The sequence below is a fragment of the Vicugna pacos genome, chromosome 10 (genome assembly GCF_048564905.1).
Source record: "Vicugna pacos chromosome 10, VicPac4, whole genome shotgun sequence".
Classification (NCBI taxonomy): Eukaryota; Metazoa; Chordata; class Mammalia; order Artiodactyla; family Camelidae; genus Vicugna; species Vicugna pacos.
Window position 1 is genome coordinate 10,898,284 of NC_132996.1, and position 25,807 is coordinate 10,924,090.

Here is a 25,807-nt window from a genome sequence, read left to right on the forward strand (position 1 = left end):
TTTCCTTGGGGTGCTGGGTAAATCTCTGAGTCCAGATGAAGATTCTAGACATCCTGCAGGTTAAATCTCTGTTAAGGTGAACTCTTGTGTCCTCTACATTAGAGATTCAACCCATTAAAAAGCTGTTTAGAATAATGGAAAAGAGCGGTGGTCGGGGGCAGGGGAGGGTATAGCTCAGTGGTAGGGCGCATGCTTAGTGTGCATGAGGTCCTGGGTTCATTCCTCAGTACCTCCATCTAAAAAATAATAATACTAGTTAAATAAATAAACTAATTACCTCCCCGCCCCCCACCCAAAATTAAAAAATTAAAAGCAGTGGTCTGGGACTCAGCTCTACCATAAAAAGCTCTATACCCTGGGCAATTCACTCTCCCTCTCTGAGCCTCAGTTACCTTAGCTGTAAAATAAGGAGCTTGGACTGAGATCAATGGCTTTTTTGAAACATCTGGAATGCTGTGCTTCAGAAAATGACATCGTGGAAACTACAAGGGAATAACAGAACACTTAAGAAAAAAAAAAGTCTTAGAAAAAGAAACAGCCCACCAAGACCGGCATCCTCCCCACGATGCTCTGTTGTCCCCATCTCAGGGTACGTGTTGTCTGACCTTTCGTTGTACTGTTCACACAGTGTTAGCCCTGCAGCCGGACTGCCAGCCCCTGAGGGTGGGTCTACAGCACCGTGCTGTTCTGTGGCCCGAGCAACAGACAGGCAGGCACCCAAACGGTGCCCACGCCCTGGCAGAGCTCAGCACACTGAAATAGTAACCCAGTTAATCCTTGTACCAGCTCACAGGGTAAGGTCTATAATTTATTTTCTTTTTTTACAGGTGTGGAAAATGCCACATGTTGGCAATTGTAAATAATGCTGCTATGAACACTGGGATACAAGTATTTTTTTGAATTAGCGTTTTCATTTTCTTCAGATACATACCCAGGAGGGGAATTTGCTGGGTCATATGGTAGTTCTATTTTTAGCTGAGAAACCTCCATACTGCTCTCCACAGTGGCTGCACCAATTTACACTCCTACCAATAATGTGTGAGGGTTTCCTTTTCTCCACAGCCTCGCCGACATTTATTTGTGTACTTTTGATGACAGCCATTCTAATGGGTGTGAAGCAATATCTCTTCGTGGCGTTGATTTGCATTTCCCAGATGGTTAGCGATGTTGAGCATCTTTTCATGTGCCCATGGGCTTAGTGAATGAATGAATGAACAAATGAATGAGTGAATGAAGTTCTTCTTTGCTTTAAAATATCCGGTGATTCCCCATTGCCGTGGATAAAAGATGAACTCCTTCCTGTGCCAACTGGATACAAAGACATAAACGAGGCCACCCAGCCCAACACACTTACAGCCTCATCTCCATTCCTGCCCCACCGCACTCCACACACCATCTACAACTCTCTCTCCTGACTGTCTTTAATGCCACCTTCCATACCTGCCTGCAGGCCTCCAAAGCTGGACACGTTTATGCCTTCTGAAGGTGGGGTTGGGAGGAGAAGCCAGCATCCTAGATTAGAACTGAACCAGACTCCCCCAGGTGCCCAGAGCTCTCAGACCACCTGGGTTTGCATCCCAGCTCTGCCACCTACTAGCAGGGTGACGTTACACGGTGCCCCCTGGCCTTGTCCAGGGCCTGGAGGGAAAAGGAATATGAAAAGGAATATATCACTGAGTCACGATGCTGTACAGCAGAAATTAACACAACATTGTAAACTAACTATATGTAACAATAAAAAAAAAAAGAGAGATCTATTCCTGGATGTTTAAATGAAATACATAATGTCTGGGATTGGCTTCAAAATTATATGAGAAGAGGGAAACTGATGAAGGTATAGATGAAGTAAGGTGCACTGTGTGTTGAGAAACGTGGAGTCATTGCATGTCTCCCAAGAGCGCACAGGGGAAGCTCTTCCTCCTCCCTCAGAGGAAGCCGTTGGCCAGTCCACAGTCCACATGGAGGGAGGCATCACGCTCAGCAGGCACCCTTCACTAGGGACATCCCCTGGAGATCCACACTCTGCCAACAGGGCCTCCTGCCTCCATCCCTCTGAGCCCAACCTCCTTATTTCCTAACCTACCATCCCAAATAGGCCACAGTGGATGCTCTACAGCTCACCTGTAAATGCTTCTTCGTGACTCTTAGGATGAAATCCAGACCCCATGGATGTGACCCGCAAGGCCCTTTCCTACTTTTCCAATCTCACGTCTGCACACTGCACCCCCACACCCTACCCCCAAGCTCGGCCTGTTTCAGTCCCTCTGAAACTGTGTGGTTCCTTTAAGCTTTTGTTACCAAAGAGTAGGTTCTTGTTTCTTTGCAGAAAGAATACAGAGATGAGACGTGGAGGTCAAGAAAGCAAGGTGAGGATTTATTAAGTGATAAGATGCTCTCAAGAGGCAGAGCGGGCAGAGTCAGTTGACTAGCTGCAAGGTTTGGCCTAGGAAGCCACTGTTAACGAAATGAAAGCATCGGTATTTCAGAGCGCTAAGAGACTTCAGAGAGGAAGCACCCCCCCTTTTTTTTTAATAGGGTGGATCATTAAGAGAACCATGCTAAGGTGAGGTGTGCAATGGATGTAGTCATTTTTGGGTCTGTTAATAAATAACTTTGTCATCTGGACAAGACATTTGATGACACCATCCTACAGAGAGGTTCAAAGGAGAGTTTTAAAAATACTCATAAAAGCTGAACAGTGAGTGGGTACTGGCATTCCCTGGGGTACAGAGGGCCTGAGGAGCCGTGTATATATTGTAAGCCTTCCAGCACCTGCATCCTTTAACAGCCCTGGGACCGTCTGGGGCCATTTAAGGCCCATTTTCCAAAGTAATCTGTAGCCAGGAAGAGGCTGCCTGGATCCCCTTCCAGAGTAGCTGCAGGATAATCAGGCTCTGCCCCTACCTCTTTGTGCCCTCCTCTTTCTTTCCTAGGCCATCCCTCCCGCTCCCAGCAGATATGCCAAATCTCCATAGAGCAAAATGAGGACTAGTCATTCCTGGCATTTACTGAGTGCTCCATCTGTGCCAGGCCTATGCTGGGAATTTGATGTGGGTTGTCTGAGTCAACAGGTTGCAGGTTGCCAGCAGCAACCCTGGGAGACCAGTGTTATCCCCAAACAGGTGCAGAAGCTGAAACTCAGAGATCAGGTTGCCCAGAGTTTGTAGGAACAGTTGCTGAATCCAGGTCTCTTTGACCCCATGGTCCATCCTCTGAGCCACAGATGACATCACCTTACAAAGACGATGCCTGTCACATGGACTGACTGTGGCAGCTCTCAGGGCAGGAGGAAGACACTGGGGACAGTGAGACGGCAGCTGCCTCACTGCAATGCTCTGCTATGTCAGCAAAGACCCAGTTTATAAAGGTCCAGAGTCTGCCTTGTACGACTTTCTGAAATATGCTAAATGCATTAAAAGTTCTGGGACCAATTCCAATGTTGGGGAGGGAAGGGTTGGTTTCTACACACCACTAAGCAATGCTCGGAACACCAGCTGGGTGTCCTATAATTTAACTCAATTCTGACACTATCAGATTCCAGTCTGAAGGCTCAGTTCCATGAGACTGCCCCCTACCCACTTAAGATGCGGGCTCAGACTGACCAGCTGTAGATTCGAGGTTCCAATGACCCCCTCCTAGGGTCTGTTTAATCTGCTAAAGTGGACTTCAGACTCCAGGCACAAGTCCAGATTGTTACCCATGCTTCTGACCAACTGGCTTTTATAAATTGGAAGTTTCCACGACCCCCTCTTTAGGTTGGATTAATTTGCTAAAGCAGCTCACAGAACTCAGGAAGCCTGTTTACTTACTAGACGACCAACTTATCTCAAAGAATATTAAAGGATATGAGTCAACAGCCAGAGAAGAGATGCACCGGGGAAGGTCCTGAGCAAAGAACTTCTGTCCTCATGGGGTCTGGGACGTGGCACTGGGAAGTGTTTTGGTTCCCCAACTTGGAAGCTCTCCAAACCTCCTCCTTTTGGGTTTTTCTGGAGGCTTCATCACATAGGCATGATTGATTAAATCATTGACCATTGGTGATGGATTTAACCTCGAGTTCCCCGGAGTCCTCTCCCAGGCATACACGTCCTGGGACTGAAAATTCCAACCCTCTGTTCAGGGTTGGTTCCACTGACAATCAACCACCATCCTCAGATGCTTTCCAAAAGTCACCTCATTGATGTAAACCCAGTTATGGTGGAATGTGGCACGTTATGAGTAACAAGACACCCGTTTCACTTTTGTGGCTCTGATTTCATGAACTGAGGACAAGAGACCATAAATATAAGGGTTTATTACTAGACTCTCAGTTCTATTCCATTGGTCCATTTGTCTGTGTTTATGTTAGCGCCACACTGTCTTGGTAACTGTAGCTTTGCAATAAGCTTTGAAATTGAAATGTGTGAGTCCTCCAACTTTGTTCCTTTTTAAGCTTTATTTGGACTATTTCAGGTCTCTTGCATTTCTATACAAATTTCATGACTGACCTGTCAGTTTCTGCAAAAAAAGGCCTCTGGGATTTTGATAAGGATTATATCCAATCTGTAAATAATCTTAATAATATTAAATCTCCTGCTCCATGAACATGTATGTTTTTCCATTTATTTAGGTTTATGTAAGTTCTTTTAGTTATGTTTTATAGTTTTCAGTGTACAAATTGATAATAATTTTGTTATATTTACTCTAAAATATTTAAATATTTTTGATGCTTTTATAATTGAGATTGTGTTATTCATTTCACGTTCAGATTATTCATTGGTAGTGTATAGAAATACAATTGATTTTTGTATATTTATCCTGCATCCTGCACCTTGCTAAACTTACGTATTCTAATTTGTTTGTTCTTATTGCTGCTGTAGATTCTTTAAGATGTTCGATATATATGATCGTGTTATCTGTGAATAAAAACAGTATTATTTTTTCCTTTCCAATCAATCTGAATGCCTTTTACTTCTTCACCTTGTCTGATTGCCCTGGCTAGAACTTTTAATACAATATTGAATAGAAGTGATGACGGCAGACATTCTTGTTTTGTTCCTGAACCTGGGGGAAAAGCATTCAGTCCTCCATCATTAAATATGATGTTAGCTGTGGGGTTTTGGTTATTGCCCTTATTAGACTGAGGAAGTTTCCCTTCTATTCTTATTTTATTGAGTGTTTTTATCATGAAAGTAGTACAGTGCTTGGCAGACACATAGCAGGTTCTCTCTCTATGTATGTGTGTGTGTGTGTATTTGTATGGGAACCCCGCCCCCCCAACACACAAAATGAATGAATCCATTGTACCCATTGAGTACCGTGATCTAGGCGTCTTCCTCTACTTACAAACTACTACATAGGAGCTTTCTTCTTTAAGGGCAGAGCAGAATTGGAGAATGTGAAGCTTTTTCTTCAGATCAATTCTCTAGGCTGCAGGGCTGTCCAACAGAACTTTCTGTGATGATAGAAATGTTCTGGTTTTGTGCTCTGTAATTTGGTAGCCACCAGGCACACGATTGAGCACTTGAAGTGTGGCCAATGTGACTGAAGCACTGAATTTTTATTTTTATTTATTTTTAATCGATTTCAATTTAAATAGTCACATGTGGTTAGTGGCTACTGCATTAGACAGCATATGAGAACCATCACTACGTTTATTTATGGATACAGTTTTCAAAGAGCTTTCACTCTCTTGCCCCTTACTGTCTCTTTTGATGCTCACAACAGTCTTGTGGGAGACAGACACCAGGCATCAGTAATCCCATTTTACAGATAAGGAAACTGGTGCTCAGAGGTGCCCCAGCTAATGACTGAGCTTGGCTTGGAGACCTGGGCTCCTGAACAATCTGAGAGAGCGAGGTTCTTGCCCTCTAAATATCGGAAGACGACCATGAGGCCCAAATAAAGTCTTACCTGATTGCTATGACTGTTTAAAGGGTTGGACAGGGGCCGGGATCCAGCATTAGAGCAGCAGAACTTCAAGGCCCCTTCCTAGAGGGAGAATGGTAGCCATTCCCATGGATTGCCACTAGAGGGGGCCACAGTCTGAGCAGCAAACTGACATGTGGTCATCTACAGGATTTTTAAAGGTGGAACAGTGGTCATCTTGGTGATATTTCCATGTCATATACAGAAATTGGGTCCCAGATATCTTTCCCTTGGACCCTGATGTCCAAATGCACTGGTTAGATTCCAGTTTTTTTTTTCCCCTGAAATTATTTAGAGGCAAATTTCCAAATAATCATGAAGACTTACCAATCATTTTCTGGAATTAGACTTGAACAGGAGGAAGAAATAACAGGAGAGTAAGGGGAAGAGACACAGGGTGAGAGAGGGGTAGGGTTTATAGGAAGTCACCAAAGATTTAGGAGCAGAGGAAACTGAGGACGAACCTCAACTACCCGCCCACCTCTTCTCCCACTGTGACAAGAAAATCAAATCACAGAAGGACTTAAAAAGATCCCATTATCCCCCCTGCAACTTGGCAGGGAGGCAGAGAGGGATGCATGTCCTTCTGGGACGAGGCTCTGGTCTCTGATTTTTAATATTTCCATCATATCCCAAGAAGAAAACTCTCACTCTGGCTCCTTAGCAATAGCTTTTCCCAATTTCCCCATTTAAACCTGTGAACAAGTTGGGCAGGGGACAACACTGCCTCCATTCTATCAGAAACTGATCTTCAGTGAGCCCAGTGACCCGCCCAAGATCACTCAGCTGATAAGTGGCAGAACCAGTATAGAACTGTGTTTGTGTGACTTGGCCTGACCAGTATGGTTGTCCAGGTTGGGTACCAGCCAACTGTAGGAGGTGACATGAACTTAGGCATCACCCTAGGTATGTAGGTTTATAATCACTGTTTTCCAGCACATGGTAATCAAATGTCTTGAGGGAGTGTGCCTTTTTCTAACTTGCTAAAGGTGCCATGTGAGCTCTCGGCAACCCTGGCAGAGCTGCAGTCACTCCTCTCTCCATGAGAAAGTAGAGCCATGATGGGCAGTTCCAGAAGCTCAGAAGATCAGCCTTGAGGGCTGCTTCTGGTCAGGTGGCCCCTTCAGGCACCTTTGCTCAACTTAATTGCAAAGTCTATGAGGACCTGCTGAATCCCAGCCAGGCCTTTGGGTAGGGATAGAGGCAGGAGGTCAGAGGAGGATTCCCTTCAGTGAAGAAGAATTTGCAGAGAAGAAGGAGAAAGAGAAGGTGAAGAAAGAAAGAGAGAAAGAGAGAGAGAAAGAAAAGAAAAGAGAGAGAGAGAAGAAGGGAGGGAGGAAGGAAGGAAGGAAAGGAGGTTCTCCATTGTGGCTGCACCAATTTACATTCCTACCAACAGTGTGGGAGGGTTCCCTTTTCTCCACACCCTCTCCAGCATTTATAGAAATTCTTTTATTTTTGAAGATGCATCTGACTATCAAACACACCAGGGACAGGAGAACATGCTGAAATGTATCAACATACTTGCCCCTCCCCACAAACATCCCCTTAGGCATCGGCAGAGCCTTGGATGGGGTTTCGTGAGCCAGACAGGCAGATGAGTCGCATCAGGAGGCCACTCACCCTGGCCCACTGCCCGTTGCGCCCCAGTCGGTGCCGCTGGCCTCGGGGACGGACAGGGTGAACCTGCCATGCTTTATTGACTCTTGAGTGTGCAGATTGTCCCGCCTCCCAGAAAGGGGCTGAGGCTGAGTGGCTCAAATCTCAAGAGATTTCAGCATTCTCTTACATCACCGGCCTTCAGCATTATTAAAGACTAGCTGAAACTGGGAATTTGAAATCACAAACACCGAGGGCCTCCTATTATGATGTCATTAACCATTCTGTGTGTGTGTGTGTGTGTGTGTGTGTACTTTGCTGTTAGCCGCCTGGAATCCTTGTGGGAAAGATGAAAGATAAAAGCCAGCAAGCAAACAAATGTCAGAAAGGCAGAAAGCCCACACTCCAATCTCCTGCGGGAGACGCCTTCCAAGTTCAAAGGAGGAGAGGAAAGGGAGGGAGGGACAGTTTTCAGAACGTGAAACTAACATGCTCTTTGAAAGCTGTGTGTCAACAGAAGGTTTGTAAAACTCCCGCTCGGATCGCACGGCGGGTAGAAGGGATCACTCCTCGGCTTGGGACTCTCGGGAGGCCCACGGCTGCCAGGAAGCTGGGAATTGAAGGCATATCTCTAGCCTTTCATGTTGGTTTCTGTTTTTCAAGAAGGAAAGGAAGAGAAAGCAGAGTCAGCTGAAAGGAAGCCTGCAGAGTCGATACCATAGGAAGAGGGGAGGGCCTTCCCACGTTTGGGAGCACCGGGGGTCTCACGATGCGGGTGTGCAGGGATGACACAGTGACGTCGGCTGTGAGGTGTTTGGGAAGAGGCCGCGCTATGGGTGCTCTAACTCCTCGCTGTGGGCGGGCGAGCCAAGCTGTCGGGACTGAGTCCTCCTGTGCTTGCCTTACTCAGGACTCTGAGTGATGGGTGACCAGAGGGACCCAACCTGCCAGCCTGGGCAAGAGGGGAGATGTTTTGGCACCCAATCCAATCTCTAGAAGGACAGAGTGTACTGGAGCTGGGTCAGCGGGAACCACAGGTAGGAACACAGCCAGGAGGCTCCCAGTCACTCTTCTCTGCTATGTTCTCTCTCAGCCCAGCTTCCAAAATGCTGGGCACCTGTCCGCCAGACCCCAGGTCTCCCACTAGAGGAATGCAGCCTGGCTCGAGCTGAGAAGGTCAGTGTGCAGGGGGCTGCGGAGTGCCAGGGAGGAGTGAGCCTCCCTATGTACAACCTCATCTCTGCTCTAGCTCTCTTCTTTCCCCTTAAAGCGAAAACGGGGTGGCTAAGAATGGAGGTCGCAGGTGGTGAGATGCTGACAATTACAGGCACCTCCTGCTTCCTCGTCCATATCTCCTTTGTTAACTCAAAGCACAGGAGCCCCTTGGCATTTGCACTGACTACACAGGAAATGCTTATCCTGTAGCATATCTGATGCAGACACAACACACATTCAGTTAGTCCTCAGATCTGTTTATTCAGCTCCCCATTCAGCTCATAAATCACCTGCCCTTGTCAATGGTGACCACATTGCGGAGCAGGACCATGACTTTGAACTAGTCTGTCTCCGTGTTTTCCTTCCCGCGGCTGAAGCTGCAACCGGGAGAGGGAAAGGGGCCTTGGGGGGATTAGGCTTGTGCACAGAATCCAGCTCCATCACTTCTTGATGTGTGATTTGAGGCAGACCTCTTAACATCTCCAAGTCTCAATTTCCTGATGCAGAAAAGGGGCAGGATGACACTTACCTCATAGGTAGAGGGGAGAGTGAAGTGAGAAATGCAGGTGAAACTTAGGTTACTGGGTCTGGCATGCACCTCATGTGCCGGACTTTGATTTCCAAAACGGTCACGGCAATGGTACCGTCTCCAGGCTCTCGTGCTCTTCTAGATCTATGCCATTTCCACTTGAGTTGAAGTCTACCCTCCACTCCCTGAGACCCCAGCAGGTCTTTGTAAATGCCTTGACCAACAGATGTGGCAGAGTGATGCTGGGTGACTTCTGAGGTCTGATCGTAAAAGGCAATATGACTTCTGTCTGGCTCACTGTCTCTCTCTTTCTGCCTCTGTGCCTTTGACACCCTGAGCTACCACGTAAGAGGTGCAACCACCCTGAGGCTGGGAGAGACCACAAAGAGAGATGCCCCAGGACTCCCCACTCTTACAGCTCCTGTGCTTTTCAGCCTCCCTAACTGAGCCAAGCAGAGATGAACTATACCCCAACCCCTACCCCAAGCACCCCCCACCCAGACTGCAAAGTTTTGAGCAAAATAAATGATTATGTCGGGGAGTAACTGTGACACGGCCACAGAAACAGGGTCATTATTGTCCCTTCCTCATGTGCGGACTCATGCAGCCCTCCGTTATCTTTCTGTAAAACAGCCTCAGCTGGATCCCATTCCTATTTAGATCTCTCTTTGCCAGCTCCCAACATGCTGTGGCCACAGGGAGTCTTTGGCACCGCAGCTCAGGTACCTAGAAGCCCACCCAGCCTCGACGCCACCTGCCCCTGCAGACCAGAGCCATGGTGTCCTACACATGCCTTGCCTCTGTGCCCACTGTCCCCTCTTCCCTCTGACCTCAGCCCTGTCCCCCTTTCTCACTCATCCACCTTCAACCCACTTGTCACTTCCCTTTCTGTTTCCCTGCTCCTCTAGACCAAGAGAACAACTTCTACCCCCCATGAGTTTGGCGTTGGTTCTAATGGGTTTGTGGTCCCATCTTGTCTTTTCACCCAGACTATAAGCTGAGAGTGGGGGCAGAGGGCAGGTACAGCAACGCATCTTTGCTTCCTGCATCTTAACACAATGAGGCATGCTGAACAGATGTGCATGTGTTCTGTTTAAGCATGTTTCTCAGTACGAATCAGGAGTTATTTGTGATGTTTGTACATTCTCCACACACTGAGAATCCTGAAGAATCAGCTGCTACGTGGGGTCCCCACCAGACTGTGACAGAGGTGTCTCTCCAACCCTGAATCTCACATATTGAAGAGCCCTGTGTCTGCCATCAGCTCTGTTATCTCGGGGAGAGGCCCCTTGTCTGTTTCCATCAGCCCACCTTGCCTCCGTGGGCATCCTCATCTCAGCCCTGCTGTAGGTTTTGAGGCTGTCAAAGGGAGAGTCCCCAGGTGTGGTCTGCTGTGATGTCACAATCCCGGGCCCCACCCTCCTGGCTCTGACACGGGAGAAATCCCAGCCCTTGAGTCTGGAATGATGCCTTTGTGAAATCTCTTGGCTCTTTAGACACGCAAGTCAGACGTGAAGTAACTACCTGATGATCCACGCCACACCCAACACGTCTCTGGTTCCTGATTCTCAGGCAGGAAAGGGGGCAGGGCTCTGATGCTCACGCAGCATCAGCACAGATGGCTCATTCTGCCCAAAAAGCACTAAAAGAACTGCAGGAGGGCCCGGCTCTAATTGGGCTCTGCTGGCACTTTACCATGACCTTGAGAAAGTGCCCCACTTCTCTGGTGCCCCAGCTGTGTAACCAGCAATCACATCGCCGTCCCTAGGCGGTGTTAATAGCATATAACTAACTAGCAATAAAAGACACATTTGAGTTCTCTAGAAGAAACACATTTTGCACAGATTGGGGAAGTTGCTAAGTAGAGATTTCACCTTATTTGCAAATATTTTCTCCCATTCCGTAGCTTGTCTTTTTGTTTTGCTTGTGGTTTCCTGCCTTTGCTGTGCAAAAGCTGATAAGTTTAATTAGGTCCCATTTGTTTATTTTTGCTTGTGTTTCTATTGCCTGGGTAGACTGCCTTAGGAGAACATTGCTAAGATTTATGTCAGAAACTGTTTTGCTTATGTTTTCTTCTAGGAAGTTTATAGTGTCTTTATCAGCCACTCATTGAATGCCCAGTGTGACCATACAGAAAACAGATGTGGGTGGTGGTGCACATTTGTTTGTTATCAGAAGCCCTGACACACCGGGCTCCCCTCCAGAACACTGTGGTGGTCTTAACTGAGATGTGAGAAGTGGCCGGCTTTGCATTTTTCCATTTATGATATTGGCTTATTACTGACGTACAACATTATTTGCACAAGCCTGAACAGCTGTGACATGCATCCAAGCCTGAGTTTGTGAATTCAGCAGAAAAGGGCAGCGGTGATGGGAAATGGGACAGAAACTGTTTATTTTTCAAGATATAAACTATTGACATCGAATTACAAATTAAATAGCCAAATAAAGATACTGCTTATGGTGATTGCCTCCAACTGCCTCCTTTCCAGGTGAAATGAGATTGAGAAAGTAAATAGATCGGTGAGAGAGGGCAGGGCACAGCACCAGCTCCTTGGGCTCTTCCGGAAAGGCTGGGACTGGACAGGATGGCTGATGGACCCTGGTGGTGGCGGTGGAGCTCTTAGAGGTGGCAGAAAGGGAAAAAGATTCAGTCAGGGCTCTCACCACAGTCCTGACTGTGAGACTGTCACAGGTAAATGTTGGTGGACTCTCTGTGTGCCCTCCCTCTGCGCAGGTGGTTCACACTGCCGCCTTGGGGCTGGGGACCATCAGCCAAATGCTTCCCAACTGCTGGAGATGGTGGGTCTTCATAGATCTGTCCAGGGGACCTGGTGTACATGCCCCAACAAAGATGAGTGACAAGTACAAACATCATTTTGTAATAATGAATTTGGAGAACTTCTAAGCCTTTGGGTCCTGATCTGAACGTAACATGGAAATAATTCTCACAGTAGCTTACTCATCATAAGTCCTTAAGAAGTGTTTCTACTGATTTGTGAAAATACATGAATAAAAATCCTTTAGGGGGAGGATATAGCTCAGAGGTAGAGCGCATGCTTAGCATGCATGAGGTCCTGGGTTCAATCCCCAGTACCTCCATTAAAAACTAACTAACTAAATAAATAAATAGATAAATAAACCTAATTACCTCCCCCTCCAAAAAATTTTTACAAAAAGACTTTACTTATAAACATTTTTTTAAAAATTAAAAACTAGGATGCTTTTGCAAATGATGGAGAGGTTGACCACCTCAGCTGTGGTGTAGCTTTATCATAGTGTACACCTGAAAAAAGCTGTTTGCTGTATATAAATACATCACAATAAAGGTGTTTTTTTTAAAAAGATGAGCAAGGAACAAGTTGTTTCCCGCACTTGTGACCTCAATTAGACTTAAACTAGGAGACTGCATGATATAGTGGGAAATTTTTGACTTTCAGGCACCCAAGCCTAGGTTTAAATGCCATCTCACCACTTACTTGGATAAATAATTGCATCATTTACTTGAGGCCTCTGAATCTCTCCATACTTGCTGCCCTGAGGACCCGCTGCAGTGATGGTTGTGAAATGCCTGGCCCGCAGTAGGAGGCCAGTCCATCTCAGTCTCCCCTCCCCTTCCTTCAGGGCAGGAATTGCCAGAGTTGTCTGTACCCCCTGGCTTCCCCCCAGGATCTGAGATGTTCTGGGCACGTAATTCATTTTCAGTAGTAACCCGCTAAGTGAATCATGAACTTGGCCTCTGTTTACAGGCTATTCCTAAAGCTAAATATTTGTTCAATTCTGATAGAACTCTGCAAAATGAAGGTGCCAGGGACAAGGGAGATGCCACGATGCTCAGGGCTGTCGGGTGTGCGGACACGCTGCTCCAACTCTTCTGTTAAGTCTTCAGAGTTGACACATTTGGTGGAGGTGGCTCAGCTAATCATGGAAGGAGGCGATGCATTTTGACCCCAGTGGTCTGGATCACCTCCCTGAGGGAAGAGACTTGGGAGCTCCACCTTAAAGAACAGGTAGGACTTGGACAGACAGACGGGAGGGAACGCCGAGCCAAGGGCTGGAATGGAAACACACAGAGCAGCTTCGGGGCCCAGAGGTGGTTCTAGGGCAACCTGAGGGCAGAGGCGGGACTGTGAGCGTGAACGCCTTATCGGCAGTTTGAAAGTCACCCTGAAGGCCACTGGGAGCGGAGGACTTTGCTGTTCCTCTCCAGGGGATGGTGTGCCGGCCTCAGAGTGATCGTAAGAATTCAGCGTCCTAAGGTAGGAGAGGCTCACAGGGCTGTGGGGTGCGAAAGGCTGATACAGAAATGTCAGTTGTTGCTGTCTCTCTGGTGTCCGTGTCAAGGGTGGAGCGGGACGGTGTGGAGGCAGGAGGCTGCTGTGGTTGTCCAAGTGGGAGGGGAGGTCTTGAGCTCAGGCTGTAGGAGGGAGAGGTTGAAGGTATGGAAACAGCATGGTAGGTGGGGTGGAGTGAGCAGCCAGAAACAGGGCAGGGGAGGGAGGAGGCCAAGATGGCCTGGGTTCCCAGCAGAGGTGATGGAGAGGATGGGGCAGCAGGCGGAGCAGTGAAGGCAGAGGGGAAGGTACCAGGTCTGGACTGGGAAACACACACCGAGATGTCCGCCAGGGACCATCCAGGGCTTCATTCGACTGAAAAACAATGGCTTATCCTCAGCATCTCTGTACCACGAGTTCTGTGGGCTCGGGATGGGCCTGAGGAAGAACAAGAGTGGGACCCCCGCCCAGAGGCTGGCTCTGTGACCGCCGCCCAGAGGCTGGCTCTGTGACCGCATCTGCCTTGGGTCCCTCCTTCCCGGTGCTGTCCCCGAGGTGTTCTGTGTCAACACACAATCAGCTCCTCTAGGTTAAATCCTCTTACAAAGGGACTAGAGGCTTGGATCCAGCCTGTCCACCCACACAAGCTTTGTGCTGGAAATATATTCCCACAAAGAGCCTCAAAAATGGTTTTTCAGTTAGCCATTTGCCTCCAATTCTCTCCAGAACTATGAAAAACAAAAAACCAGCAAACCAACCGTTAAGAATAAAACCAAATAAAGTGAAAGGCCACGATACAGTGCAGGAGAGAAGGGCAGGGTCTTGAGTGAGCAGGCCTGGGCTGGACGGACAGCCCAGCGTCCACTGCACTCTTTTTTTTTTTAATTTTTTAAATCGAAGTTTAGTTGATTTCCAATGTTGTGTTAGTTTCTGGTGCACAGCATAGTGATTCAGTTATACACATATATATTCTTTATCATTATAGGTTATTACCAGATTTTGAATGTAGTATCCTGTGCTGTCCAGTAGGACCTTGTTGCTTATCTATTTTATATGTTAGTAATTTGTATCTGCTAATCCTGAATTCCTAACTTATCCCTTCCCTCAACCTCTTCCCACTTCTCATGAGCCTGTTTCCTCATCTGAAGCTCAGGAGTGATGATGCTACGTCTGGGGTTGTTCAGGTGAAGTAATATTCCAGAGCCAACTCAGTAAATGTAAGGCCCTCCCTCCCTCCAACAGTCAGAGAGGCGAAACCAATCAGGATGTAAAGATACGCATTTTGTTTCCAACAACAGAACTAAGAGTCGCACTATTTCACCCAGATTACCCAGCGATGTAGTCTGTGAGCCCTGTATTCTCTGCGTTCACAGCAGGAACTTGGGAAGAGACACCCTTTGATAGAAATCCGTGCCAGACAGGAAGGCTCTCCATCTGGGCTCCGTAAAGGGAGACTTTTGAGGCAGACAGACACACCAGGAGAGGAGGTCCGCCTGCCAGGAGCGGGGCAGCTAAAGGAAGCGTGTCAGAGACATGGCCACGCTTGATAAAAGGGAAACAGAAACAGTGAAACGGCAAAATTCTTGAAGGACACAAAGCTCCTTTTATTTCATCACTGTGAACTTTGTATATTTTAAGAAAAGAATTTCCGAGCTTCTGACTTATTTCTCCCTTGGGAGCTGACTCCTGATTACGACAAACCCCGGCAATCTAAGAGGCAGGAGGCCCCCGCCCAGGATGCAGGACAGAAGCCCGAGGAAGACCAGAGCTGGGGGGCAGCTCGCAGAGCGGCAGGCGCGGGGTCAGGGCGGGGAGACGGCGGGGGAGGCGGCCGGCTGGGACGGGTCCTCATCTGAGCCCTAAGGCACCTGGGTCCTGCAGTTGTCTTCCCAGAGTTGTCCCAGAGGCGCAGACTGGGGAGCCACCCAGATGTCCCTTTATGTTTCCGAGTCACATCCACATGCATGCAGGGACCTGAGGGTCCCGGTGGAGAATTCCTTTGGGTAGAAGGCAGGACAGGGAAGAACGCAAGCTCCCAGCCCCTACCCATCTTTCACCGCCAGTGCATGGACTCCTTGGCAGGTCGATCTGAGTTCGAATCCTGCTCGGCCATGTTTCCCATGTTACTTGTCCAAGGTTGTTTGAGCCTCAGTTTCCTTGTCTTTAAAATGGGGATGACTAGGTGGCTGGGAAGACTGAGGTTGGTCATGCGTGCAAACCGCGCCAGCCCTCTCTCTTCCCACACTCACATTCAGGAAGCTCTTCCTGTGCAGAGCGGGGTGGGTGAGAGGGGCTTCCGCTCAGAGAGGCGGCAGGACCAGCGGATAAGCAGAGGGCACCCCGTGCTCCCCAACAATGCTCCCAGGCCACTGTCTCCTCCGGAGGGCCCTTCAATTGGGGACTCTCACAAGATTTATTCTGTTCTCATGCTTCAGCCACCGGGGCTCCCACCTGAATGTCACCAGTTTACCATGTGACTCCTTTCTTCTAAAGCCCCTGCCTTTTCCTGGAACCCAAGACACGTACAAAGCAGTGGTATCTGCCACGTCCATCGCAGGGCACAGAGACGCGTCCTGCCCACACTCTTGGGTTAATTCCTGAGTGCCCGTGGTCACGGGCAGGCCCTGAACCCAGGAACGCCCAAAGGGGACACTTAGATGTGATCAAGTCACCACCGTCTCCCGGGCCTACATCCCTGCGTGTCCTCTTTCCTTATCTGCCTGGAGGGTCAGGGGTTGGGTGGATGCCAGCTCCAGTGGCCTGGATGACGTATTTCCTCCTCAGAATTAGAAGTGTGTGTTGATGTGAGGCCCACGGGGTTGGAGGGGTGCGGGGGCGCCGGATGCTTCTGGAAGCAAAACAGCAAGTGAGGCTGCCCTCAGCGGTAAAATGAAATGAAATCCAACCAACATTTATTGAGCACCTGGTATATAAGCTCCTGGGGAAAGAAAAGAGCAAGCGTGAGGGAAAGAGCCATTTTATCCATTTATTATATACAATAGTAAGGCACAAGTTTAAGCAGCAAAGAATTAGGAAAATCTTTGGCTGACCGACAGGATCAATATTTGCTGGGGGCGACATGCTGTGTTCTTGGACTGCCCCGCTCTGTACACAGACCCATCCAGCTGTGCAGCTCTGACCCCCAACTGCAATACAGACCAGCACGTGAAGATGCCGAAACATTACACCAGAGGCCGCTGGCGGGAACACAGCGCACGGCCACCAAGCACAGGAAGGCGGCAAGTGCAGTGACGCTTGGGCCATCAGAGTCTGTGGCCGAGGTGGGCACACAGTCTTGCCTGCTCACAGAATTTCACAAGTTCTGTACACGCCGCACTGAGAAGGAGGCTCCCCTCTCCCTCCACAAAAGGGGAAAACATCTTAATTCAAAGAAAAATCACACTGGATCAATTTGCTTCCCTTCTGTTTTGTAATAAATACTTACAGGTGTCTATGTGAACAGCATCCTAGGAAAACCACATGGAGACACAGCACTGGGCACCAGAACTTCAGCAGCTGATAACAAGAAAATGCTGTCTAGGTACTTGAGTAAATTGAAAACAAGATTTTAATTCGGTGAAGAAGCAAAGTTTCATGACAAAGAAACACCTCAATCTTAGCATAACATGACAATAACATGCACTTAAGTATAACACGGTTTTACAGGATACCTACTGGGGTTTATACATCTGTGCGTGTGCGGAGATGTGAACACATACAAGGCATGGCGAGAGGACGGATCTTTAGAAACGAATCCACCAGAAGTTACATGTACTGATGATGACTGTCCTCCTTTGAAGCGGTCGCTAGGAGTCCAAACACTGATTTCCAGGAATATCTTAAGGATTTTTTTTTTCAAAAAAAAAAAAAAGCTAAAAGATTGTGATTTACCTTAATCGCCCATCTTTATTTATCCAACTGAGTGAATGACTGGGGATTATTTCCAAACTTATATCCATCCTCAAAGGATGATGGTTTCTCATCTCAAAGGATAACCAAAGGAACGTGCCAGGGCCCAAATCCACTCTAATAGAGGCGTTTGCAAAATGTTTCTATGCGGGCAGCACTGTAGTAATAATCAGCAGAGTCTCCCAAAGGGCCACCTTTTAAGGAAGGTGGGGCGAGATGAAACCGCTGGCTCTTCTGGGTATTAAGAGAAGGAACGACACACAACCTTTCAGCCACACCTCGTATGTATGCACGGACGTATACACATGTCTTTATATACCGTTAAATCACCAAACGAGAAAAGGGGGTACAACTCAGAAGGAAGAGGGGAACAATTGCTTATTAGTTCCAGAAGAAATCCATTTACTGCAACGCTGACCTCTCCATGCTCCCAGACGATCAGCTCCTGGTAACTTCTTAATTACTCTGCCCATCTCTCCCAGAGCCACACATCAGATTGTTGAACCCATTAAACAATCCTCACGTTGAGGAAGACATTTTAAACACACTGATTAATGAGTAAGAAAAAAGAAAAGAAAACCAACGTTTATAACGCATACACCATGGCTGCCTCAGGCTTGGGGTTGAGAAGAAGCCAACTGTGCGCTGGACAATCTGTTGTAAGAACACTCTCCGGCTCCTGTGTACCACGGCTAGACTGTAGTAGACTCCCCGGCTTAGGAGGAGTGAGGTCATCGGGGGCACCCCAAAACCCACCTTCACCCCAGCACCAGTGCAAGACATGCAGTGGGACTCTGTTCTAGAAAACACACCTCTTCACTCAGCTCTGGGAAGCCTAAGTGTGAGCTCCCTGCCTGGAACATGTTCAAATCACCATTTATTCTCCACCGCCTCCCGGATCCAGCCGCACCTGACATCCATGTTCGCATCAGTTTCTGGGACTCAGAAGGTTGCCATAGGGGGAATTTCTCATACCATCAGCTCTCAGAATCCCAAGGACACAGGTGGCTGAGGGCAAACCCAGGAGAGAACAAACAGGGGTGACTGCCTGCTTCTCTGCAGGGGGCATTGTGACGGCCTCCTCCCTGGGCAACAGAACCTCTGAATTCTCTGTTCCGAGTTCACCACTCATTTGGAGCAACTGCCTCAATTTACAGTCCAAACCCTGTGGAGTCAGATTCACACGGGTTCCAAAGAGCAAGCACTGCAGGACTGCAGAGAGAGAGGAGGGCCCCCTTCTCTGCCCTCCCGCGGAAGCCTGAGAGGGAGGTGGCAGCCCCGTCCTGCATGCCTGCTAGGAGCAGGCTGAGTGTGACCCTGGGTGGCTTCCCACCTCTGGGAAGCATAAGAAAAGCTGAAAAAAAAGTGCTAAGAAAAGACTCTGCACACACTCTGAAATTAGTGCCACAATCCAGCAATATCTACTCCGTATGGTCCCCCAGGGAGCAGGCAGAAACTACCAGACGACACATTCAAGGACACAGAGTTACTCTGGAACGTTGTCACCCAAGGCCAAGGCTTTTACCCTCACCCTGAGGCCGGGCCCCCAAATTCACAGACAGTACTGGGAAGTTCTGAAGAAGGCCAGGTCTCTGGGCCACGTGCAAGTGCTTTTAAAAGATTTTGTGGCCCTGCTTCTAACCAAACACAAAGACCTCCATCTACACCTGTGTTCAAGGGGACTTCTAGCAGTTCTGGGCTTTAGTCATTTCTTAGCTCCTGAGAGGGGGTGCAGCTGTGCGTGTGTGTGCATGCACGTGTGCACACCAAATACAGGGGGCAGAGTGGGCCAAGATGTGGCACCCAAACATGTTAGCATCCTCAAGTCAGAGGCACAGCTCCTCTCCCAGACTCTCAGTTCGGACCCCTGGGGAAGGAACTTGACCTCCCCTGAGACCCATTTTCCTCCTCTGGGAAATAAAGCTGATCAAGTCACCACCCCCCGACCATGTTTGGATGACTCACTGAAACGTACTTACCCCAGTGCTTGCATACAGTTGGCACTAAAAAACAGAGCTGGTATCATTTTCTGAAAACCCAATGAGATAATATATCGTACACCATCCAGAACGCACCATGGGAGCTCCGCATCTGCATGTCTCCTAAATGCAAGCAAGACTTCAGGAAAGCGATGAAGGTGAAGCATGTCGGGGCCCTGGTGGGGCAATCTGCCACCAGAGAAGACATTTCAAAGCTATAGGTCCCTTTCTCGGAGGACCAAGGAGAGCGAGCGAGCCTTGTGCCTGAGCCGCCGACGAGGTGCGTGGGAACCTGGGCTGGGGCTCTGGCTCTCACCCACTTCTAGGGGACAAGGTCCACGTGTGGGGTGGCCAAACCTAAAATGAGCTCCCCAAGCAAAATGTCCTAAGTGATGTCTCCAGGACTTCATTTAGGTGGGACTTGAAAAAGCCTCAGACCCCAGTCTTTTTTTCTTCCCTTAAGTAAGCATGAGAGAAGGGACCTGGAAAAACACAGATCCAGCTGCCCTGAGGGGAGAAAACTATGAGGACCCCGCAGGAGCATCTGACGGCCTGACTAGCTTCTCCTCTCTCCTGGCCCAGCACCTTCTAGATTTGTAAAGAAAGCCAACATCTGAGGCGTCAGATGGGAAACCTCACAGCACATGGATGAGGCCCATGACCTCACTCCCTCCTGGCTCTTTGACCTGGTGTTTCCATCTTACTTTGGACAAGTTGTCCCAAACCAAACCTTGGAAAACCCGATCACACTGTGTAGACCCAAAGCGAGTTCCCGGCGGGGCAGAGCTGATGACTGATGTGCTGACACAACACAATGAGTCTCAGGGTCTGCGTGCTCACCGACTGCGCCCGCCCGGAGGCGTGCGAACGGCCGGCGGAGGCGTGGACACGCCCGAGAACCACAAACAGCAGAAAGGGGGACAAGGCGCCAGGGAAGATCCTGGATGCCACCAATCAAGTGTTACTCCTTCCTGGAGGGCAATCCTAAATGTCCTACCTCCACAGAGCAATGAGGTGGAGATCCCAAACTCCACCCAAGAGCAGATGGGAGAGAAAAGTCAGCGCCATGAGCTGAAAGCATGATGCCACAGCGGTCACGGGTCTTCCGCCTCATCAGAACTGACCTAGTTCAGAGTCAGAACAAGGTAAACGCGGGGCAGCCCAGCTCCTCAAAGCGGGCGGAAACAGCCAGGAAGCCGGCACACGGCTTTGTCCCACAGGTCGCTAGGAAACACAGCAGGAATGACGGCTGTTCAGATGACTGCGCTAACCCCAGAGCTAAAGAATTCTGCCATGGCTTATTCCAAAAAAAAAAAAAAAAAAAAAAAAAAAAAAAAAAAAAAAAAAAAAAAAAAAAAACACCCAAACAAATAAAAAGGGTAAAAGTAAAGAAAATGAAGCAGAGACCGTGATGAACTCAGAGGAGGGAGGGAGGAGGAGCACTAAGACCAGAAAGTTCCCATCCTGCTTAGGAAACACCGCTCAATCCAGAAAAGCTGAGAGGCCCTGTGGTCTCCTGAAAATTCGAAGCAGCAGGTAATGAGGTGAAGATGGGCTTTTAAACCCCCCGTCACCTCGGACATCCCTCCGCACGGACATGTCCACACGCATTAACAGGACACCCCGCGGAAGACACAGACGACATACATTATGTCAAGACGGATGCTCCGAGATTTCTAGGGGGTTCTTCTTAAGCAAAACAAGCTATGAGGCAAGGAGAATGGGCGTATTCCAAGGCAGATCCATGCTCAGGTTTATCTGTTTATAACCAGAGACTGGGTGTACACAGACCCTCCCCAAGAGATACATTTTCTGTACAATGAAAAATTCCATTCCTTATTTCTTCTGTTTCCAAACCTACATGCATCTTCTTTCTTTCATCATATGTAGTAAAAATCCATGGCCCTCTCTTCCTCTTCAGTCATGCAGGTCTCCTTGTTTTTGTTTTTTTGTTTTTTGTTGGTTTTTTTTTTTTAACATTTATAAAAAGGGTTCTTACTAATCTGAAATCCTCAGTTCAAATCATTCGTGATTACCCATTCACAACCTTCTTGGTCTTTCTTTCTTTCTCTTTGCCACGTTCCTCGCTTGTCAGTGTTCTGTTGGGAAATTCAACAGGGACGCCGGTGTTAGATGAGAACTTCCATCATCTCTCCATCAGGGAACTCGGGCTTGTGGAGCAGGCTGCTGACGCGGCCTTTGTGGTCGGGTGACTTCCCGTGGCTGGGAGAATTCTCTGCCAAACAGAAGGGACACATGAGCAGCCCGTTCCCCAGGAGGAACACGGGTCTCCCCAGCTCTCTCTAGAATGGAATCATTTCCCATACCACCCCTCACCCCCAGGGCACGCGGGTAAGGCCCCAGAGCCCAGCCCACGGCGGACAAAAGCAAAAAGACTGGCCCTGGGATTCAGAAACCAGAATCCCAGGGCGTGCTGGGAGAGGTCTGAGTGGGTGAACTCGTCGAGACTTTGTGCGGAGTCCTCACACCCGCTCCCTCTCCCTCTCCTCTAAACCCTCAAGTTCACGCCACAACCCTGCCTTCCTGGGAAAACGACGTTCAAAGAATTAAATCTCCCAAAACTGACAACACTGTTTACTTGTCGATTTTGGAGAATGAAAATAAAGAACTCCCTTGGAGAAAATAATTTATGCCCCCAACAGCCCCCACCTCCTCCAAACAATTCCTGAAGAGGGCCACCCTCAGCCCATGACTATGACTAGTCCAAAGCCAAGTCTGTTCTCCCCACAGACACTCCTGGAATCATCCCCAAATTCCGTCTGAGCTGTCTTCTTGTACATATTTGAAAGCAACTTCTCAGTACTGCCCTGAGTGTTGGGACAGTTCACCTGCTTTCCAGTTCAATCTTCTCGCTCAATCAGGAGATGCTCCCGACCCCGAATCCTCGACAATGAACACCTTGAAGGCAACATCTTTACGCCTGATGCTCCTGATGGACCTGGTGCCTGGTACCAGCTCCCAAACCGCTGGGGGGAGCTGATTCCCTGACATCCGCCTGCAGGTCGGTTTTCATCCCTCCTGGGGAAGGGCTAGTTGCAGAGCATACACTACAAGGGCAGGTGAAGGTCGTGTACTGCCTTCAATGGTAATAAGCTGAGAGGCTCTACACACATTTTATTCCCAGAATAATAAAGAGCATGCGCAGCCTAAGTGGGTGGGGTAACATAACCATGAGAAAACCCATAAAGTAAGAGTCGATTGGTGCTCTCTCTCCCTTCCCAGCTCAACAATAGGCGCCCCATCTCAGGCCAGTGAGCTGGGGACCCCAGGCGTGGGAGAGGACGCAGGAACCTCGTACCCAGTTTCTCCGCCGCCCCTTTGGCCGCGGGGTGTTTCAGGACCGGGCTGTTGGAAGGGGTCCCGCTCAGCCGGCCGCGGGTGGGCAGGGAGGCCACGCTGGGCCAGAAGAGCTCGGCGCCCTTGTCCGTCTGCGTGCTGCTGTCCTTGCTGCCCGTCTTGGCGTGCGCGCTGCCGGCCGGCGTGGCGGGGGCCGCGGGCGTGGGCAGCACCGGGGCAGACGCGTGCTCGTGGTGCTCCTTCCCCAGCAGCAGCCCTGAGGGCGAAGAACAGCTTCTTAAATGCCATTGTTTTTTAAACTTTATTATTGTATTACTGATTTTATTTTGGCGGGGGTGGGGAGGTAATTATTTATTTTTAGAGGAAGTACTGGGGATTGAACACAGGACCTCATGCATGGTAAGCACACGCTCTACCACTTGAGTTATACCCTCCCCTCTTCAATGCCATTCTTAAAAAAAAAAAAATTCAACACCTAATCTGGGGCAGGGGAGGAGCTGTCAAGTTAACTTGTTATAGTAATGTCACCTGACAAATGATAGGTACAGTTATTCTCAGGGTGCTATGGAAGAACAGAGAAAAGGTACGTCAGAGGCAGAGTGTCCGGGGTGGGGGCATTCCTGCCAGGCCTTCTAGAGATGATGCTTGTTTAACCCAATATGGCTCAGGAAGGCTAGTCTTTTTTATTTAATTTTATTTATTTATTTAAAAATTTTTTGTATTGAAGTATAGTTGATTCCCAATGTTTAAGGTGTACAGTAAAGTGATTCAGTCATATATATATGTGTGTGTATATATATATTATATATATATATTCATTTTCAGATTTTTTATAGGTTATTATAAGATATTGAGTATAGTTCCCTGTGCTGTACAGTAGGGCCTTGTTGTTTATTTTATATATAGTAGTGTGTATCTGTTTATCCCAAATTCCCAATTTATCCCACCTTCCTCTTTCTCTTTTTGGTAACCTGAAGCTTGATTTCTGTATCTGTGAGTCTATTTCTGTTTTGTAAATAAGTTCATTTGTATCTTTTTTTTTTCACATTCCACATATAAGTGATATCCTATGATATCTGTCTTTCTCCGACTTAACTTCACTTTGTATGATAATCTCTAGGTCCATCCAGGTTGCTGCCAATGGCATTATTGCATTCTCAAAGGGCTAGCCTTGAGCGTGGTCGTGTGCTTAAGAAAACCTGGAGGCTTCCCTGGTCCTGGACACAACAGGTCCCACTGGCCTGCTGCTCTGCTGAATAGCACCAAACTCCACCCCACTCTTGGTAACAAATGGTCTCCTGGGGGCCCCGGGTCAAAACAAACAGGCTTCCCAGTCCGGGCAACATAGAGATGTGTACACTGTTCCCCCAGAGAGATCCCTGCAGCGCAGAGCCACGTCCTCCAAGAAGCAGGAAGCCGCTGGGCTCCAGGGAAGGGCCACTCAGCCCTCTTTTTCCTCTCCCCCTCCCAACAGAGGCTGGGGTGAGAAGAAGGAGAGCTGGCTGGGTAAAAGGGAAGCATGAGGTGCAGGGGTGTCCCCTTTCCTCAATGTCTTCCTGCAAAGCTGGGCAGGAGAGTGACTGTTCCAATTGTACAATACAGCCCCCACTCAGAAAAGTGCCAGCACTCCAGAACACTAGCCTGCAGAAAATGCGGTAAGCACAATCAAGTGTCTGTTCGCTTATCTTAACGAGCTGGCAGTTCATAAGGTCTCTTTGCCAGGGTTAGTTCCAGGTGCCCATTCATAATGCAATGCAACTCCATTCAGTTTGTCTACAGCAGTGCTTCTCAGAATGTAATATGCAGATTGCTTAGATACATTGTTAAAATCAAGATTCAGTCAGTGGGTGGGGCCTGAGATTCTGCTTCTCCAACCAGCTCCCAGGTGATGTGGGTGCTGCTGGTCCCTGGACCACACTTTGAGCAGCATGGGTCTTTGTCTAGGTGCTTTACACACGTCGTCCCATTTTATATGAGGTACATCCTGTTGTTATCCTCTGTCTAACGGAAAAGGAAATGGAAGCTCAGAGAAATTAGTATCTCACATCTAAGCAGCAGAAATGGGATTCAAACGAACCCAGCTGTGCCTGCCTTTAAGTCCACTCTGTGTTCCTTCTGCCTCATCACCCTGCCTGTCAAAATGCCACAGTCTGGCAAGGATGCTTTTGTGGAACTAAGTTGCCAGCCCGTCATCAGGCAGCCCCTGAGCCACCAGGAAGGTGTACACGACCACCTCTACCTCCTTCCAGAGCCCATCAGGCAAGAGACTGTGGCAACACTTTGGGGACTGCATGTGTGCCTCTGCCTGGGACCTCAGAGGGCCCGGTCTGTTTTTGTGACACGTGGACACCAGTTACAATAATGATGGGAACAGCAGTGCAGACAGCACAGCTACTCTCCTGCAGCCGGGTCCTCAGGCTCCCAGGCCTGGTTGAGACAAGCCAAATCCTAGGGGTACAGACCCCAGAGAAATGCCTGCCTGGCTGGATGTTCCAAATCGACGTCTGCCAGGGAGGTTTCCATCCGAGCTGAACATGGTCAGACTCCCCTGCCATGCCCGTCTGAGCACTGCCCCCTAGGCTTTCTAACTGGGGAGGGGAGCTAAGTGTCCTTGGGAGGGTCTTGGATGATCCCAGCTGCTGTCCACACACGTCCTCTTTGAAGTGCATTTCCTTGGAGGCCAGGGGCTGCAGAAGCAACCCATGGGGGGACTTCAAACAGGGACTCTGGCTGGGCGCCTTTGATCCCTCCCAACTCTGGGCTCATACTGGAAGCTCTTATCTTCTTTGGTGTGAAACAAGCAGGCTCCTCTGGGGTTCTGTGCTGAGGAAAACAGGCTCTTGGCTCCATAGATAAACAAAACACACTGACCCAGGGAAATGCATCAAAGAAGGGCCAGGCCCCTGGGGCTGCAAAGAGCCGGGACAAGAGCAGAGGACATGCGTCTGGTAGTGCTGCCTGCACGGTGGCCGGCTCTGCGCCTCCTCTCCAGACTCAGCAAGTCCGCCAACCAGCCCGCCCTCACCCCAGGAACCTGTTCATGGCTAAGACCACGTCTGCAGAACTCTCCTTGACAT

The 25,807-nt window shown here is 48.8% G+C and overlaps 1 protein-coding gene across 9 annotated transcripts in view; it reads right to left on the reverse strand.

Annotated features, from left to right (window-relative positions):
• Positions 1-21,141: 21,141 nt before the first annotated feature.
• AMOTL1 (angiomotin like 1) overlaps positions 21,142-25,807 on the reverse strand; it is a 155,480-nt gene continuing 150,814 nt past the window's right edge. For all 9 annotated transcript variants that reach the window (XM_072968954.1, XM_015241304.3, XM_072968953.1 and 6 more), the window contains 2 exons: positions 22,732-22,986; positions 21,142-21,648 (listed from right to left, as the gene is read on the reverse strand). In XM_072968954.1, coding sequence (XP_072825055.1) covers positions 21,542-21,648; positions 22,732-22,986 — 362 coding nt within the window. In that variant the 3' untranslated portion in view covers positions 21,142-21,541. The remainder of the gene's footprint in view (positions 21,649-22,731; positions 22,987-25,807) is intronic.